Source organism: Coturnix japonica, chromosome 1, assembly GCF_054131305.1.
Source record: "Coturnix japonica strain WE chromosome 1, WE-NBRP24, whole genome shotgun sequence".
NCBI lineage: Eukaryota > Metazoa > Chordata > Aves > Galliformes > Phasianidae > Coturnix > Coturnix japonica.
In genome coordinates, this window is record NC_140663.1 from 164,899,137 (window position 1) to 164,918,465 (window position 19,329).

At 37.7% G+C, this 19,329-nt stretch overlaps 1 protein-coding gene across 12 annotated transcripts in view; it reads right to left on the reverse strand.

Annotated features, from left to right (window-relative positions):
* Nucleotides 1-19,329, reverse strand: part of GRIA4 (glutamate ionotropic receptor AMPA type subunit 4) — a 210,414-nt gene that overhangs the window by 129,506 nt on the left and 61,579 nt on the right. For all 12 annotated transcript variants that reach the window (XR_014949138.1, XM_015852216.3, XM_015852210.3 and 9 more), the window contains exon 3: nucleotides 7,568-7,807. Coding sequence is in view for 11 of the 12 variants with exons in the window: in XM_015852216.3 (XP_015707702.2) it covers nucleotides 7,568-7,807 (240 nt within the window). In the remaining variant the exon portion in view is untranslated. The remainder of the gene's footprint in view (nucleotides 1-7,567; nucleotides 7,808-19,329) is intronic.

A 19,329-nucleotide genomic window follows, 5' to 3' on the forward strand; every position in this document is an offset into this window, starting at 1 on the left:
TCTGTGTATCAGTTCAGATTGGTCTGCACCAAATTACAACATGACTTCGGTAAGAAGCAAATAGAGCGGTATTTGGATACCAATATGTATGACATGATCCACACTGCCCATGTAGAGAGTTTGCTGATGACAGATATCTTCTTTATAACATCTAGTGAGGACTTTTGTCTGTTCACCTACAGCATAAACACTAATCAGTTCCTGGAATTTAATAGGGCTACTGAAATCTCCACACTAGTTTTATCATTGGACCACATTTGATGAAATATGTAACAAGGGGACATGCTGAGAAGACTGATGCTCTTAATCTTAGCAATTGCACAGACATAAAACACTGAAAAGTTTAAACCCACAGACCAGATGTTAAAGTAGTCTAATAAAAGCTCCAGGACAAGGTTTCAGAATGTTTGTTTTCTGAAATATATCATTTCAGTATAATTGCAATTCCATGACAGCTCTATTTTTGGCTTAAAAGTTTGCTATATAATTTCACGCTCCAGGTAAGAATCTTTTGTTTTTAGGTACTGGATGGTGGACACAGTTGTGAACTTGTTTCTCATTTATTCTTGGACATTTTGCTCAAAGTCCATAGGATAAAAAATGCTTATTGCGGGAAACGTTTCAAACTGCTCTTGGTGACTGTCGTGAAAGAAAGATCCCAAAATGAAGCAGATCACTACGGAGGAAATTCAGATTGTCAACTTCATCTTCTCCATGCTTACCTGAACTACCCTCTGATCATATTCTAGTGGTTTAAGAGTGATATGGTCTGGGCTCAAGAGCAATATGCAGAAAACAAACAGGAGCTAAACAGCACCTACAGGCAAAATATTTTCCTGGCAGTATCATGTTGTAAGTTCATGTTCAGTGTGCTCTTTATTAGTAGCATTTGGTACTTTAAAACTCATTTCACAAATAAGAAACTTTATTTGGTATTTTTATGCAGATAAATACACAGTCTGTATTTCTACATTGTTACTGGCTTTGATTTGTTTAGCTCTATCAACTGAACTAAATATTAAAATAACTTATAGCTGCTATAATATGACTTCTCCTTTTCATTATTAAGACATTGACAAATTTGTTCAGAAGTGCAGTAAAAATATCATGTAAAGATTGATGAAGGACCAATTCTTGCAGTTTCTGAATGCTCAGCAAACAGTAACTGCTTATTGAGTGCCATATTATAATTACAGCCCTTCAACCTGATTTCACAGTGTTTTTAATGTAAGCCACTTAGAATGTTTTTGATCTGATTTTTGAATAATAGAACATACTGAATGTTTTATGAAGGCTATGTATATAATTGAATAGCAATAATATATTATGGAAAGTTGCTCCTTAGTAAAATATTAAGCTATCTTTTTAGTGCCCCTAGCATTGTGAAGAAACCATTCCCAGTTTCCTGGAGAAATAGTGAAAATTACATAAATATAAATCCTGAAGGGACCTAAGAGATTGCCAGAAACAGAATGTAGTAAAGCAGATCACCACTGCAGATATTTTCTAATCTTCTCACTAAAACTTCCAATGGTAAGAATGCCAACAATCTTCTACAGCGCTTATCTAACCACACCAATACATTTTTCCTATTAAAATCCTAAATATGCCTCCCTGCAAAATAATTCTTGTTAATGCCTTGATCTCAACTGGTACAAAGAAGAACCGGTCTTTGCTTCTCAACAGACTCCTCCTACAATATTCTCATTCCTTTAAGATTTTTTTTTTTTCCTCACAAGTTATGATTTTATTCTTTTTCATAGTCCTCCCCTCCTCTGGACTCATGAAATTTATGTGTGTGGTCACCAGTAATCACAGTGCCACTCCAGTAACAGATGCCTGATCCTTGTGCCATGTTCATACAGAATGCCTTTGACATATCTGTGAACACTACCTAGTACCTTCAAATAGCAAGGAAAAAGTTGTGGAACACTACTGCCACCATTATGTCCTCTGCATGTCTTATCCTCCTGAGCTTGTGTAGTTTAGAGAAGAGAAGGCTCTGGGAGACCACATGGTGCCCCTCCAGTACTTGAAGGGAGCATATAGACAGGAGGTGGAATGGCTGTTTATGTGGGTAGATAGTGACAGGAGAAGGGAGAATGGTTTTAAACAGGGGAGATTTAGGTTAGATATTTGGAGGAAGTTTTTCACCCAGAGGGTGTTGATGCACTGGAACAGGTTGCCCAAGGAGGTTGTGAATGCCCCATCCCTGGAGGCATTCAAGGCCAGGCTGGATGTGGCTCTGGGCAGCCTGATCCGGTAATTGGCAACCCTTCACACAGCAGGGAGGTTGAAACTCGATGATCATGACCAAATCCAAAATCTATCTCAAAGTAAGACAGAGAGCTATATATTTCTTATACCTTTCTTTGTCTTATTGAGATATCTGAGACCTCATCTATCTTCTGCAAGTGCCTGAAGATAAACACTTGCATTTTTCTGCTCTCAGTGCTTTGGATGAATCTGAACATGCATTAGAACTTTTGAAACCCTACTGCCACATTTAGATTTTCATAAAATGCAATCATTATAACTTTAAAGGAGTTGCTATAAAGGCAGTGTGCAGCAATCTGGGGGAATTAAATTCATGTTGTGCACAGTGAGTTGATTTTTCTCACCTGCAACCATGACTGAGTTGGTTTAATAAAAAGTGTGTAATTAAAAGGAGCAAAGCAAAAAACAACCACAACAAACAACAACAACAACAACAGCAACAAAAAACAAAAAACAAAAAAAAACCACCACCACCATCAACAGCAACAAAAAACAATGAAAAGCCACCACTACTACCAACAAAAACAATAAGGTAACTAAACAGGCTCATGGACAATGTTTACTTTCTAGAGGATAATAATCACTATTTTACAGTCTCTCTGTAGCCACCTGCTAGGCCAGCTGGTAGCTCCAGCTCCTGCTATCACTCTTCAGTAACAGTTAGGGGCTGACAATTCTTGCTGGGAAACAGAGTTAGATCTGAGTGGCTGATTTTCTTTGGTGGAAGCCCTTCCAGCCTACTGGCTGCTCCTCCTCACTGTCCTGTTCAATGCTGCAGCCCTCTGGGCTACCAGCAACTGATAGCAATCCACCTCTTGGAAAGGTCGTGTACAGCACAGACAAGGAACACAAGCTTGCACAAGACTCTTAAACTGCTTCTCACACTTCACCCAAACTTCTCCAGACTTCTTCTTGTGGTTTTAGCCTCCAGTTTTTGCTTTCTGGTGCTAGAAATTACTGTTATCAACCATCAAAACTCCTCAGGAACTGCTGCGCCAAGTCAAAACTCCCCTGCTAATTTTCAGATGCAAATCTTATGATTGTTTGCCTCTTTTTGAAAGAAATGCCTCTCAGTCACAATGAAAAGAAGATACGTAACTCCAGTGTTCCATAGGTCTGCCCGTTTGGCTCTTTCATTTCTTTCCCTTTACAGCTGGCATCAAATAACAACTGAGCACTTCGCCTCCATATGCGTTGTCATGCTTTGTCAGCTGAGATACAGCTAAGTGTTCTTCGGCCTGCTCTTTCCCTGTTCTGTACATTTTTTTTCCAGCACTTTGCTGTTAATATTACCTGCAGTTGACATTAATTGTATTGTGCACTGGGTCGTAATTAAACTCTTTTATAGGAGGAGGGCAGGAGAAAGGAGGATGTATTGAAACCAAAGGGTACATGAGTCTTTAGCCTCACTTCTTATTTACTCACCTTCCCCACTAAGTAACAAGTTGCATATTCCTTCATCAGACCTGATGTGTTTTGCAAAACCTGTTTTCCTTTTCTGTAACATCACTTGCTATTTACAATTCATTTTGCAGCTTTGCCATTCTTTGTACTATCTACATTTAGTCACAGGACAATGATTTTTCAGGCTGCAAGTCTGGCACAATGTCAGTAAAGGAGCTTTAACATACTGGCTCGAGCTACCACCTCACTGGAGTTTGTGAGTGCCAAGACTACTCCATGGAATAAACCCAAGTGCAGCGTGTGACAGTGATTTGGAGAGCTGCAGTGACAATGCATTCCAGTAGCAAAAAGGCTGGAGTTCTACAAGGAGCTGAGGGTCTGCCCAGAGATGAACAGAGTGATACAACAGAGAAATCTGCCTTGGTCATGGGAGTCAATTGCTCTCCCTCTAAGAACTGAGCTGCATGCAACAGAAGAGAGGCAAGTAGGATGGAAAGGCTTGTAAAGCATATCTGGAAAGAACAGTGATGAATCTGCCTTCTTCATAAAAATCAACTGTGTCTGTCTGGAACATATGCTTATCATTTACCTTTCTGCATAAGAAATTATTTATAGCTTTCTGGTTAAGCTGCGAAGAGGAACTTGCAGGTTCAATGTAAAAAAGAAGACAACAGTAGTTCCCATCCCTGCAGTTTGGTTGGATGGATATGCTTGGAGAGAAAGGGATATGTCTGGAATGGAGAGGAAAGTTCTTAGGCAAAAATATGGACATGACTAAGTTCTGGTCTCACAGAAGCTCTATTGTGATCCAAGAGCAATGATTTTTTTCTGATTACACTAAATTAAAAGATAATATTTACTTTTTTTTTTTCTTTATTTTTTTTTTTTTTTTCATATCATATCTGAGCTCAAGTTCAAAATCGTAATGTGGAGTGGTAGTGAAAATTATTGTGTCTTTGCAGTTATCCTAATACTTAAAGGTACATCACATCTTACCTCCTCCTGCATTAAGTGGAGTCACCTGACCCATTCGAATTTTGGGAGGAAAGCCAATCTCTGCATACATCTGGCAAATATCATCTCTTTATCAAAGACACACTGATGAGTTTGGAATTGCTGAGTTTAGTGCCATAAGAATTGTTTATTGACCACACTGTTACAGATGATGTTCTGAAATTGCCCTTGGTGTGATATTACATACTTAAAAATGATGCCTCAATCTAATTAAGCATGTGAATTTAGATAAGAAAGGTGATTGCTGGTTTTGCCCTTGTCATAACAATTTGTTGAGCTTTTGGGATCACTTCTGTAATTGTGTGCTTGTTTACTTGCTCATCTCAAATAACATCTCAAATAACAACACTTTCAAATCCATTATTTTTTCTCTTTTCTTATACTTATCTAGCATGTTCAAGAATGTGGAATAATTGCTACAGGCAACTTGAAAAAATAAGCTATAACACTATCCACTTAAAATTAAGGGACAGATTGTTCATAGGGGTACAAAAGCAAGGGAAAGCCATTAAACAGCACAGAAAGTAGAGCAGAGTGGAGATTCTGGGGCCAAGTTCTGTAATCTATAGCAGTTCCACAAACAATTTTGGCTGTTGATGGCATCAAGAGAATGTGATGTGCTGACTCTAAGAAGAACGATGCTGGGATGAAGACTTGGTGGTGCCAAGGCACTGATAAAACCACCTGCTACCTCAGGCCAAAAGTCTGTCACTTTTATTTCACAAAATGCCATTTTGTAAAATTTTGGTCATTTTACACTCATTATAATGCCAACATGCACCTCCATCTCAAAAGTTACACATCTTCAAGTTACAACAGCCTCTCACTAAGGGACTTTTGGATTTTTTAACCTGTATCTTTAAAAGTGAAATGAGAGAATTTTACACCAATTAGAAGAAAGGCATATATGACCAGTCACTCTAACTCCGCCTGTAGTCTAAGAAACAGTATAAAAATGGCTTAAGAGAGGGAAAAATTAAGGAGGATACCATCTCAAACACATTGGTAGAACACCTGCATGCATCTGTCATCTGTTGACAAGCCAAACCTTTCTTCCTGTCCGTAGGGAAACCCCTTTAGTATGGTTCACACACTTAGTTAAGCTGACTGCTTCTCTGGGAAATGCAGTAATCAGTGTAAAGTTAGTTTTATATTTTAGTGTGCTTCTGGACAGGCTGTATTACTGTGAGCTCTATGCACATGCTTTGTATTGTTTTTGGTTGAACTCACACTTCACAGACAGTGAATTATCACTGGCAATCCACGAGAGCCTGTAACCTAATGCTAATAAACTGCACCACTCACTAAGGTAGCTATGTTAGTTCTGATTGGGAATGGACAAAATTCCTTCACTGATCAAAGAGTGTCCTGATATAGCACTGCTAAACAAATTATGAGGGGGCTGAGAATAAGCTCATGGAACTCTGCTAGATGAATTGGGCAGCGTGCTACTTGTGAATCTGTAATTGTGGTAGTTTGTATATTGAAAGAAACTGGAGTTCCTGTGCCAAACTGGGCATCACTCAATATGTCCTCTAACACTACAGCTTCACAAACATTCCCTTACTGGACCATCAAGCATTTTAAAAATAACAATAATAATAAAAACAAACAAACAAAAAAGCAACACAAAAACTTACAAACAGAACCAACAGATTAGGTAAAAAGAAAAACAGAAAACAAACAACACCAGCAATTATGGAACAATGCAAGCCCTATTTATTTTAGTACACTACTCTCTCTCTTTTTTTTTTTTTTTTTTTTTTTTAATCCAGGAATTTATGCAGTGCTAAAAACGCACTACAAACTCACTAAAATTTAGTGATTGTATATACCAGAAAATTGACTTCTATAGCCATAATGAAATAATTAAACAGATTTAGTAAGGTCACTATGATTTCGTATTTCTACTGCAGAATAATGACTCTGGAATAAAGCCACTTCAGTTTAGAACAGTCTGTCCACATGGGCAGCTACAGTGAAATGGCTGTAGTAAAATAATTAATTGACTACAACCATGCATCACTTTTCCTCTGAAAGTAAGCCATCAACATAAAAGTCTTGCCTCTTTCCCAGAAGCTCAGCCATGTTGACTAAATCTCCTTCCATACTCCAAGGCAAAATGTTTTGCCACCAGAATGAACACCGAACATGGAGAACATGAGATTTTACTTCTCAGTTTGGTGGTAAATGATGAGATGCAGTGATGAACTTACATTTTTTACCACTGAAAAGCTCTGAGATGCTCTGCAGTGTGGAATGGAGAATGTGAATAAAAAGTGTAGGCTTTTGTAATGGATTATAAACCTTATAAAAGTATGGTTGATCACAGAAGAAACTCCAGATGAAAGGAGGAGCGCATGGAGAAGGCTGCTGCCATGTCCTCTCTGCATCACCCTTCATTTCTCTGCTGCAGCCTAAGGGTCATGCCCTCCATGAGCCTGTTCTGATCTCCCAAGACATGAGAGGCTTGCTCACATCTCAGCTCACACTGGTGTATGTACAGCCAAAAAGTGGTCAGCCCTCTCCACTTCTTGCTACTGCTGTCTCTTATGAAGTAATCTGAAAAGTGATCTGAGCCATACAATTCTGCTTATTGAACTGTATCTTTATTTCACTAACATTAATTAAAATGTTTTATTATTCTAGACTTGAAGGGCAGGCTTTGGCTGATCAATTACTATTTGCATTCAGTGTCCAGTGCTTGCAGTGTTTGTCCACTGCTTCCTTCAGCAACAGAACTGCCAAGAGAATGGTATTTAAAATTGAAGATCTTTTAAATTTGACTCCCCAAGCTCTCAATACCATACAAAAATGCACTGCTCCTGCAAAAGTCAACTGAACCGATATAATAAAAGTGATTACAACTCACCTCGATCTGTGTCATACAGGAAAACAAAGCGGTTCCATTCGTAGTGATCCAGCAAGCTCAGGAGGGCTCCCCGCAGCGACGGCCGCAGCTGCAGCACAAACTGACTCTCACCCTCAGTGGGGAAACTTGGTGTGATGAGGGAGATGTGCAAGGCGCTGCAGAATGAGGTCAAGGTATGTACTGATCTCTTATCATAAAGTCCAAAAATGGCAAAAACTCCTCTAGAATATTGGGAGCAGACTGGAAGAAAAAAAGAAAGAGTTCATTTAGTGACAAAAGCTGTAAATACATCCTTACTACAACACCCCTAATTCCATAATTTGAAGATTTCCATTTCTGCCTGTATAAATTCAATATTTATGTGTGTTTCATTCTGGAAACCAAGAAATACAGTACTGCTCTGAAAGTAATGCTTCCTATATTATGGTGTTGGTCCACAACATCAGAAGTAGATGGTGTTGGTATGGCAGTAGAGGTTGAACTTTCCACCAGTGTTCCATTACATTTTGTTGCTGTGTGAAAGACGGCAGCAGAAGAGCAGTCTAACAAAATGGTATCTTATGTGGAAGCATGGATGAAGCAAATGTTTATAACTAAACCCCTCAGTGTGGAAAAAATTGCACCCATTGATATGAATGATGCTTGCTAAACGGTTATAGAGACCAAACTATGGATATGAGCACAGTGAGGTGATGGGTGGTGTGTTTCAGCAGCGGTGACAGCGATGCGAAAGGAAACCCACATTCTGGATGTTCATGTACAGCTTTCACAGCATAGAATTAAAGTCTCTCAATCAATTTAACCACACCAATCAGTGGATTACCACCAAGGATCTGTGTATGTAGCTGAATATCAGCTTCAATCTGTTCGAAACAATTCTGGTAATGTTGGAATATCGCACAGTTTGTGCCAGGTGTGTCCCACAAAAGCTCACACAGGAACAGAAAAGACACTGTATGGAAGTTTGTGAATGCTCATTGAAGCAATATGTGTATGAAGGTGACAATTTCTTGAGTCACATCATTACTAGTGAGGAGATGTGGTATCACCTATGAGCTGGAGTCAAAATGCAGTGCATGGAATGGTGACATGAACTCTTCACTGAACAAAAAGTTCAAGACACGGTGGTGTGCACTGTCTTTTGAGATAGGACAATGATTCTTCTGGATTTCCTGGAACTCAGATAAACTATCAGTTCTGATCACCACATTGCAAAGCTGACTAAGCTGAAGTCTCAAACTTCCAGGGTCAGGTCAGAAAGAAGTGCATCCTTCTCTTGCAACATCATAATGCCAGGCCTCAGACCAGTCTGAAGACCATGGGGTTGGATGCCAGTCTTGACTGGACTGTCCCGCCACAGCCACTGTATAGTCCGTATCTGTTACCTTCTGACATCCATCTGCAGACTGATAAAAAATGGGCTGAGTGGGCAAAATGATGCCATCATAGCAGCTGTGAAACAGTGGGTCATCTCTGCTGCTGTGGATTTTTATAAGCGTAGCATGTAGGCTCTTGTTCATTGCAGACAAAAGTGCATAGATGATGGTGGCAATTATGTTGAAAAATAATGTTTTGTAGCTTCAGATGTGCTCTATCACATAGCACTACTGTGCTTTCTGTATCTGTTACAGATTGCATGGAAATAAATAAGAAGCATTACTTTTGGAGCAGCCCTCATAAATATCAGAATAACATTTTTTCGCTCTTGGAATATATTCATAGAACATGACATTATCTATAGGCTTTGTTTGTGTGTGTGTGTGTGTGTGTGTGTGTGTGTGTGTGTTGTCTCTGTTTTTAATTCTAAAGTAAAATAGAAACTAAATAATATAGTTTTGCATGCCAGTGGAAAGTCAACATATGCTGTTTTAGTCATAGCTCTATACACTATCAGGGTTTGATCACTGACATTATTTTAAGCAGAAAAATGTTCACATTTCAGAATATGAAAAATATCACAAAAATGCCATCAATCTCATGAATAAAATCTGGATATTTTAATCACAGAAATGTAGAAGGTTCACTCACATTTCAGCTTGGATCCCCCACTCTGCACTGAGACTATTACAGACAGAAAAAAATAGCAAACTACTTCATGAACCATCTTTTTTACTTTAAGAGACCAACTGATGAAAAATGTAACTCATTGCAACCAACCTGTTGCCCCAAACCTTTTATTTCTACTCTTTGTCAACCTCAAAACCAATAAACAAATGGCCTTGATACATATTCTGAACTTTGATTTGCTCTTGGGACCATTTAAGACATAAAGAAAGATTTCTATTGATTTCAGCTGACTGCATAAGGGCTTACTGATGTATGCACATAGAAACAGACATCAGGGTATTTTCTTGAGTAAATACAGCCTTTCTAGCAACTAATAAGGTCCCTATGAAAAACACACTATTTTTTCTTGAAGTATAGAACAGTGTACTAGAAACACTGTGTGATAATTATCAGTTAGCTATCCCACTGTCAAGGAAAATTAAGAAAAGAACAACCAGGGTGTCATCCTAGTTATGTATTTCTTATGTTCTCCTGTTACAGATCCTCCTCTCTCCTGCCAGCCCATTCCTATGTGCACACAGAACAAGGGAAAACACAAGATATGCCCTTTTAACTAGGTGACATCTATGAAGAGATCTCCTCTATTCCAACACGGAGGTCATAGTTACCCAGACAGATCAGGACAGTCAGGGTACCACATACACTCTTAGCAGACATGCTTATTCAAATCAGTTCAGCTTTAATTGTTTCATACTATAGCATGAAGAGTGAAAATAAAACTTGTGTACTTTCTTCCTTAGATTTCAGTGATTTATCTGAAGCCAGAACTGGAACAACTCACTGGAGGGCAGTCCTGGGATTTTATGTATTGCCCCACTGTTTCAGCCCCTAATCAAAAGATTTTCACAGTCAGAATATACATAAATATTTTTAATGGTTAAAAAGCTTTCTTCCTTCTTCAAAGTTCTCCTTCAATATGTTAATACACAGCTCTTACAAAGCCCTTAGTGTTTGCTTTGCTGGACCACACAGCACACATTCTCCTAAAACCATCAAATGACTGTCTCTCCATTTCCCTAATCATCCCAAAAAGTGCTGTTCTGCACTTTCTCAATTTCATCTCGTCTGTCTTGAACACAAATGAACAACCTGCTCAGAATTTCAATTGAAGGCTTTCTGCTTCTTTTCTGTATTACTTCCCCATCTCTACTGTAAAACACTTCTGCTGACATACCCTAAGATCACATTGCTTTTTTTGTTGTTGTTTTTTAAATGTGCATCTCAGCAATGGCTGACAATCACATCAGGATCAAAATTCTGTTCTTTTGTCTTCCTGGGTCATTTTCAAAAGATGAGTTTCTGCTCAGTGCACAGTATGTTTATTAGTCACCGATGTACAACTTTTCCATTATGTCACATCCATTGCTGCACTCCTCAGAATTATATACTTCCAGTTATTTTCTTAGTCTGCTCTGAACTTTTTACAGATGCCTGTGTCTGCCTCACCAGCAAATTCCATCAGTGTACTGTGACTTTTTAACCCCGTGTCTGTTATAAAAGCAGTCACTTGGTACCTTCCTGACACTGGTTATGCTTCTCCAGCCTGGTACAATCTTTTCTGTTCGCGTTTGTTGTCACTGTACTCTTAGTTCCACACCGACCTGATAATTCTCCTCTTTGAGTCTATTTATTTTCAGAGATAATCTTCTCTAGGAGCATACTTATATTACTTTACTCTCTTGGTAATAGAAAGGTATTGATTAGTCCCATACTTTCAATCTTGTTAACTACTGGTTGCATTTTGTCCCATTTTAAGTCTAGAACTATATTTTAAAATTTTGTTTCCATAAAAATTTGTCTTACTACCTTACAGACTATTGATGCTAACTGCTGCATGGCTGACAGGTTCAATGTCTGTTTTAAAAGTAAGTACTATACATCCTACTCACTGATCATATGTAGCACAACTTATTTAACAGCTCTACTAAGAAATATTTTTATTGCATGTTACTTTCAGTAAACCAGTTCTTCAAGAATCATGAAAAAAAAGGAGCAATTTCCTGATTCCCATTATCCATTGGACCTCCTCTTTCAAGGTCAACATCCTTCTCAACTGAAAATCAATATGAAGTATCTATTAGTTTTAATCTATATCAAGATTTTCATTATTTTTCATTCCATCATCAAAGTATATCAGTTTCAATTATTTTCCTGTATCTTCCCTTTGTATTTGTAGATCTAAATGACCTTTTACAGTTGTATCAGCATCCTTTACAAGTCTCAGTTCTCTCTGGCAGCACTAATGTAGACTCAGATTTATGCAAAAAAAAAAAAAAAAGAAAAAAAAAACCAAAAAAAAAAAAAAACCAAAAAAAAAACCAAACCAGCCTCTTTACCTCCTGATTTCTTACTGATAAAGATTTTTAAAACGTTTGTTTCTTATGTCTTTCTTGTATAATAATGCATTTCATTCTAGAGTCACATCCTGCAAGGTACTTTCCTCCGCAAAAGGATTCCTCCAGCTTCTATGACTCTTTCTGTAAAGCAATGCCAGGACCCCCATTCTCAATCACAGTCCAGTTGATATTACCAACTGAAAGAGCTGAATCTACAACATGTGCACTAGTGCTAGTTAATAAATGTATTTTTGGTTTAGAGAAAACTTTTTATAAGTTAATAAGGCCTTGCATTGCCTTAATTCTTTCCAGTTTCATGCAGGCAAAGTACTTTTGCTCCATACAGTAGGATTTTACGTGATGAAAATTTCAAGAAATCAGAATCAAGCTGTGAAATGGTCCCGGAAAAAATAAAGGACAGAAAAAAAAAGTCTTAGAAATGTCATTGAACAAGATATTAACCTTTTCACTAAAAATAACAGAAGAATAACTCTTTGTGTTTTCTAAGCAAATTGTCTTTGCCACATCCTACACTCCAAATGTGACAAAACATTACCTGACTATCATTAAAATCCTGAAATAACAAATCCAAGAAAGCTTAAACTGCTATACTTCAGATCAAGACTGCCAAGTTACTGAATAGTGCTCTTCTTTGCTCCTTGATAAGAAGAAATGCTAAAATGAAGAAAATTATTAGAATTTTTTCTTACTCAGTACAATACCCACAGAAAGAAAAAATGCCTATGACACTATGGGGGTTAGGCTTAAACATATGCAGAGATGCTGCAATGCTTCTGAATCAATTTTACAGTAATCAGCAGCGACCACAAAAATCAGCAAAGCCATGAGAATTTGCATTCTGCCTCACTACTCTTCTCAAAAAATGCCTCCAGGCAAACACGACTACCTGGATTTCCCAATTCTTTATTTCTCTTATGATTCTAAAAGTGTTTTACTTATTATTAGTGGACTAAACTATGCTTCATAAAGTACAGTCTAGTATAAACATTCCAATAATATTTTGATCAAAAATTTCCCCCCATAAATATAAAGCAGTGACAAGCAGACTTTCATGAGCATACTTTGAAACTTTTTGAATAACAATTTGTCTTTAAACAAGACAATATTTCATAGCTGACAACTTGATTTTGGTATTACACAACTTTCACCTGAAAATTTAACAATACTGTTTTTTCTCACTGAAGTTAAGCAGAATGTGATACAATAAATACACAAGGTAATATTACCTATTGCCTATAATATTATCTAATATTACCTAGTATTACCTAGCACCTATAATATGAATGAGGTATGTTCTATTCTAGCAGTTTGGACTATGTATTCATTCTGTCAGTTTAAAAGAATGAGTGGCATATGGAACCTTCAGTTAAAAACAATAAATCATAATGCCATAATGGCAAAAATTGTACACTGCAGTGTTTACTGAGATATATAGTCAAGGCACATGTGGCCTTATTTCTCATTTTAAAGACAAAACATCCTTAAAAAAAAAGAGTTTAAAAAATAAAAAATCCCAGTTTCTTACTGTCTTGTAATTTTCAAAAGCTATACCCATAAAGTTTAAAAGCAGACAGGTGGGATGTCAGAGTCCAGATATGGCTGTAACAATAGCTGTGAAAGGACACAAGGTGAGTGAAAGTCTGCCTTAAGAAAGTGATATTGGTCTTGTTTATTAGGTCTGACTCCAACATTTTCTGATTTCTTCAAGAGGTGAATGAAACATCCTAAGAACATATTTACAAAACTAAATCTTGTAAGCAGAGCACATCTGCCAACAGTATAAATTTTACTTTGTAGCTTACAGTATTTATACCATACAGACAAGAATTTGACCAATTCGCATCCTAACTTCCATAGCAGGACATTCACAGCCATGATTTCAAGACTTCCAGGGCACAAACTCTGAAACAACATGAATAAATCAGATTGCCGATTTTATACTAAATTATGTTCTTGCATTAAGAATAACTCCGAGCATTGAGACCACTTTAATGTGGTACCTTCATCAATAAAATCATTAATATGAGATAATGGGTAGAAGTAGAAAACAGAAGACACTGGGCATATTAATCATAGAACCATAGAATCATAGAATCACCAAGGTTGGAAAAGACCTAAAAGATCATCCAGTCCAACTGTTCACGTATTACCAATAGCTCCCACTACACCATGTCCCTCAGCACAACATCCAGTCATTCCTTCAACACCCCCAGGGTCGGTGACTCCAGCACCTCCCTGGGCAGTCCATTCCAGTGCCTGACCACCCTTTCTGAGAAGTAATATTTACTAATATCCAGGTTGAATCTCCCCTGACATAGCTTTAAACCATTCCCTCTAGTCCTATCACTAATGACACGAGAGAAGAGGCTGACACCCAGCTCACTACAACCTCCCTTCAGGAAGTTATAGAGAGCAATAAAGTCTACCCTGAGCCTCCTCTTAAAGTGGGCATATTAAAAACTTTATAGATGTATTTGGACTGGTTTACTGTTATCTTAAGAACAGTCTTGCATAGAAAAGTATATATCTAAATACTGCTATCCAAATAAGGGGAAAATGGAAGAGTTTCTTATAAATTGTGTTTTCTCTGTTCAGTGAAAGAAATACCCATCATAATCATGATGAGTTCAATTTTTTAGACCTCTCACAATCTGCTTTTGCCCATTCAACACAAATATCTTCAGGCAAAAATATGTATCTTCCTCTACCTTTAGGAAGTACACATCATACTTTGATACTACCATGCCTAAAGCATTCTATCTAGAAATAATATTACACTGTTACTGTAACAGAAATCCGTTTATTGCTCTATAGTTTAATACAGTATTAATGATTGAGGTGAACAAAAAGAGACTAGATCCTTCTGGTAAAAAAAAAAAAAAAAAAAAAAAGCAAGCACAAACTGAATCACAAACTCTATCCTCAAATATTTATTTATTTTCAGTGCTTATTCTAGTACAATATAGTTGAATAATTATAAGGCTGTATATATATACAGACTGAAATCACAGAATCACAGAATTATCAAGGTTGGAAAAGACCTAGAAGATCATCTAGTCCAAACATTACCAATACTTCCCAGCTAAAGAAGCAGTCCTTGACAGCAGCCCTGCAGAGAAGGACCTGGGGGTTTCAATGGATAAAAAACTTAACATGGGCCAGCAGTGTGTTCTTGCAGCTTGGAAATCAAATGGTATCCTGGGCTCCAGCAGGAGAGGGGTGGCCAGCAGGGACAGAGACAGGTGATTGTCCCTCTCTACTCTGCTCTTGTGAGGCCCCATCTGGAGTACTGTGTCCACGTCTGGATAATCAATACAAGAAAGATAGAGAGCTGTTGGAAAGGGTCCAGAGGAGGGTCACAAAGATGATTAGGTGGCTGGAACACCTCCCCTACAAAGACAGGCTGAGGGAGCTGACCTTGTTCAGCCTGGAGAAGAGAAGGCTGCAGGGTCACCTCACTGCAGCCTTCTAGGACCTAAAGGGAACCTACAAACAGGAGTAGAGTCAACTTTTGAATGGGTAGATAATAGCAGGACAAGGAGAAATGGTTTTAAGTTGAAGGAGGGACGATTTAGGTTGGATGTCAGGGGGAAGTTCTTTACTATGAGAGTGATGAGATGCTGGAACAGGCTGCCCAGAGAGGCCGTGGATCACCATCCCTGGAGGTGTTCAAGGCCATGTTGGATAGGGCCCCAGGCAGCCTGGTCTATTATTAAATGTGGAGGTTGGTGGCCCTGCCTGTGGCAGGGGGATTGCAGTTTGATGATCCTTGAAGTCCCTTCCAACACAGGCCACTCTGTGATTCTGCAATTCTTGTGAAGTCCTGTATGTAAGGCATGGAACCTCTGAAACTAAATTCATACTCCAGGTCAAATCATCTCACATTCATGTGTGGAGCCAGGAGTCAGACTCAATGGTTTTTATGGGTCCCTTCCAACTCAGGATATTCTACGATTCCCATCTTTCAGTTCCCAGAATTTCAACTATTTACTATTTCAACTATTTACTATTTAATACAGTAATTTGGGAAGTACAGTTTTGTTTGTGCAACTGAAGATGTGAGAAAATACCACAAAGACATAACACAGACATGTTGTACTTTTTAATTAATAATTAAATTTCCAGAAACCGTTCTAGTGAATTGTCTCTAAAAGACTATTTCTGCTCAAGTTCCTGAAATAACAGTAGGACATGATAATGCATTTCTTGCTTACTGAGTGGAAAAAGAGATTGAATTAGCTTAATTAGCATGCACAGGGTTTTCCCCTTGCAAAATCGGTATGAACACTATAATGTAGTGTGATGTCTTGCACCAGGTCACTAAGTTACAGAACATTAACTTTAGAAGGTTATTCTGAGAGACGCCCGAAATAACAAAAAAGAAAGGGCCTTGGAGACCAGGCATGACTGACTCGTAGATTCAGCTGCTGAGCTCCATTTGTCCTATAGAGCAAGTTTTGCTCTTCCCAAATTAATACACTGATTAAAGCTTTCTCCATGCCAGTCCCAAAAAATCTGTGAGAAGAGCACATATGTCCTTTAGGCATTTATGCACACAGGGACAGATGAGAGGGCTGTCTCATTTGAGCCCTCCACCAAAAAGGTATTTTTTGGTTGTTTTCCCATCTCTAAAACAGGAAAAGGTATGTTCAGAAAATAGATCATCCCAGCTTAAGATGGATGTGCTGATTCACCCACTGTATGTATGTATTTCTTACTTGTGGCAATAAAAGTAGACTGTAACGAGGAAAGACTTGACATCTACATTTAGATAACTCCATTTAATATAAAAGGTATTTTAAATCTCACTAGAGGAATTTTTCCCATGTGTTTTTCTTCCCCATCCATCTGTAGCTTCAGTGTGATTTGGAGCTGACTTTCCCTGAAATCCTCCTCATACAGTGGACACAGATTTCTTCTAGCCAGGGCTGCAGGCATTTCTCTGATACAGACTGTGTATCTCTGCTTTCCTGGAAAGTGCTGACAACTCTCATTTCTTGATGGGGAACACAAAATAGCTCAGCCTTTCATAAATTTCTATGAGGAAAACTGCTTTAATCTTCAAGTAATTTCTATCAGAACATTTCTCCACCACTAAGGTATTTTACTTTCATTAATATATAATTCCAAATCATTTAAATCCAATGGAACATTTTTACACAACAGGAAATATTTTCCACTGGGTTTATTTATAAAATTCCTCTTTCCATTATGCCTTGGCGAATCTACTTGATAGAACTCCTCTCATGAATTTCACATGTGCTGAATGCTAACAAATCTTTTCTAATTTTTAAATGTATTTAACTGCTTTCACTGCAGTGAATTACCCAGTCTTTGTGTCTTTGTGGCCCAATCCACACACCATGGGTCTGGCATTTAGAGCCATCTAGCCATGCACCTAAACACCCATTTCTCTCATTCAACCAAAGTTTCCTCTTTAAACACTCTCCCGTAGGGAATCCATGTGCAGGATTTACCTTTCATGTGACAGCAAATCCACACTGGTACAAAAGTTTCTTTTTGGCTGTACTGAAAAGCTGACAAAAATATCAGCACCACATGGTGAGACTTTTCAAACTCAGAGAAGTGTTTAGAAAATGTTAAGACCAGTGGATTTGGTACAAAGTTCCCATGATTCTGTCAGGTTTTCTCAAGGCCAAAATGTCCACACTTATCTCTTTTTTGTTTGTTTTGTTTTGATTTGTTTTGTTTTCCCCTTCAGAATAGAAAAATAAAGAGGCTTAACAGATTGCATGGAAATTAAAAGTAGACTAAGAGTTGAACACATTGGAATCAGTGATATGGTTCCGAATTGCCTTAGGTCAACATTTCAACTCAGATACTCATGTGGTGGTTAGAGATCTGTGTGGAAAATATTTTGTTAGCTGAAGGAAATCTCATCTTGATCATTTTTGAATATCTGCAGAATTCATGACTTATAATGCTTCCAGATTGCCTATGTGATTACATATTTTTTGCTGTTCATTGATTCTTTTTCTTGCATGACATGGTATTTCTTTCGGTATGAACTCCATGCAGACATTCCTTTGTAGAGCTAAAAAAAAGAGATTTGATTTCCCTCAAAAATGTAATATTTTATAAAACATTTTCCCACATCCAACTTTAACGAAACAGAACAAAGACAAGTCAGAATTTTGTTTTAAGAAGTAATCCTTTGATGGCCCAATTTTGTGCAATATACAGCTTTCCCGTTCCTTTTTATCTTGAAAAGGAAGAAAATCAGCACATTTAAGCAGATATTTTTCTTTCCCGGAGAAGCAAAAATAAATAAATAAATCAGTACTATTTTAAATAGGAAGGCATCTAATCAAATGGGTAGTTGATTAGATAAAAGTATATTTTTAAACATAGATACTTAATCACAGATTTTTCTTATGCAGAAGAACAAGTATTAGTACTTCTCACACAGAAAAAGAAAAAAACCCACACATTTTTTTTCTTCGTTTTGGAGAAACATGCTAATTCTGCAGTACTTTTGCAAGCAAAGCTGTCACTGAATGGAATTTACTGAATTTAGCAGGAAATTTGAGAGCTGGAACAATATATTAAGGCATATATTAAGGCTCTTGACCTAAACTGTTCAATAAATGCAATTTCAGCATTATCATCATCCTCACATTTGGAAACAACAGTGCTTTTTTAAGTCAAACCTTGTGTTCTAATTCAACTGAACTAAATCAAAACACAAACTCTGCTGTAATTAGAAGCTGAAATAAATGAATTTTTAAAATACTGAGATAAGTTTTGTAACTGAGATTCCATGTGAGTTTAAAAGGGGAGTAGTCACCTAACTGCTCCCTCTGACTTTGGAAAGGAGGGAAAAGAAGAGAGGAATTTATAAAAGATTTGTCTAACTTGGTCCTGAATTTACACTGAAGGCCCAAAGGTGTTTGTCATTAAAACTGGAGTGCAGTTCATAGCTTTATCTTTGGAATCTGTACTTGGAATAATGTCAACTGATCCTACACTGGAATTCTGTTCTTATGTTATTGGTAAAACCATGTCTTCATTTCTTCTACCTTAATCACAGAGCTAATACAGATTGTTCTCTGTCTGACACAGTGGTGTTGGTCCAGCCCAGGCTTTTGAACATTGGAGGAGATGAGCTGGGTTTTGGCTACTTTCTTTCCTCAGTAGCAGATTTCACACTACCACATCCCCTCAATAACGACCTAAACTACTGCTCATTTTGAATCGTGTAAAATCCAAACAATGTCATCAAAATAACACTTTGTAGTTTGCTATATCGATGGATATTTAATACCTTGCTTCTGACTTGCTACCTTGGCTTATCCTGGCTATCTGTAAACTGGTGGA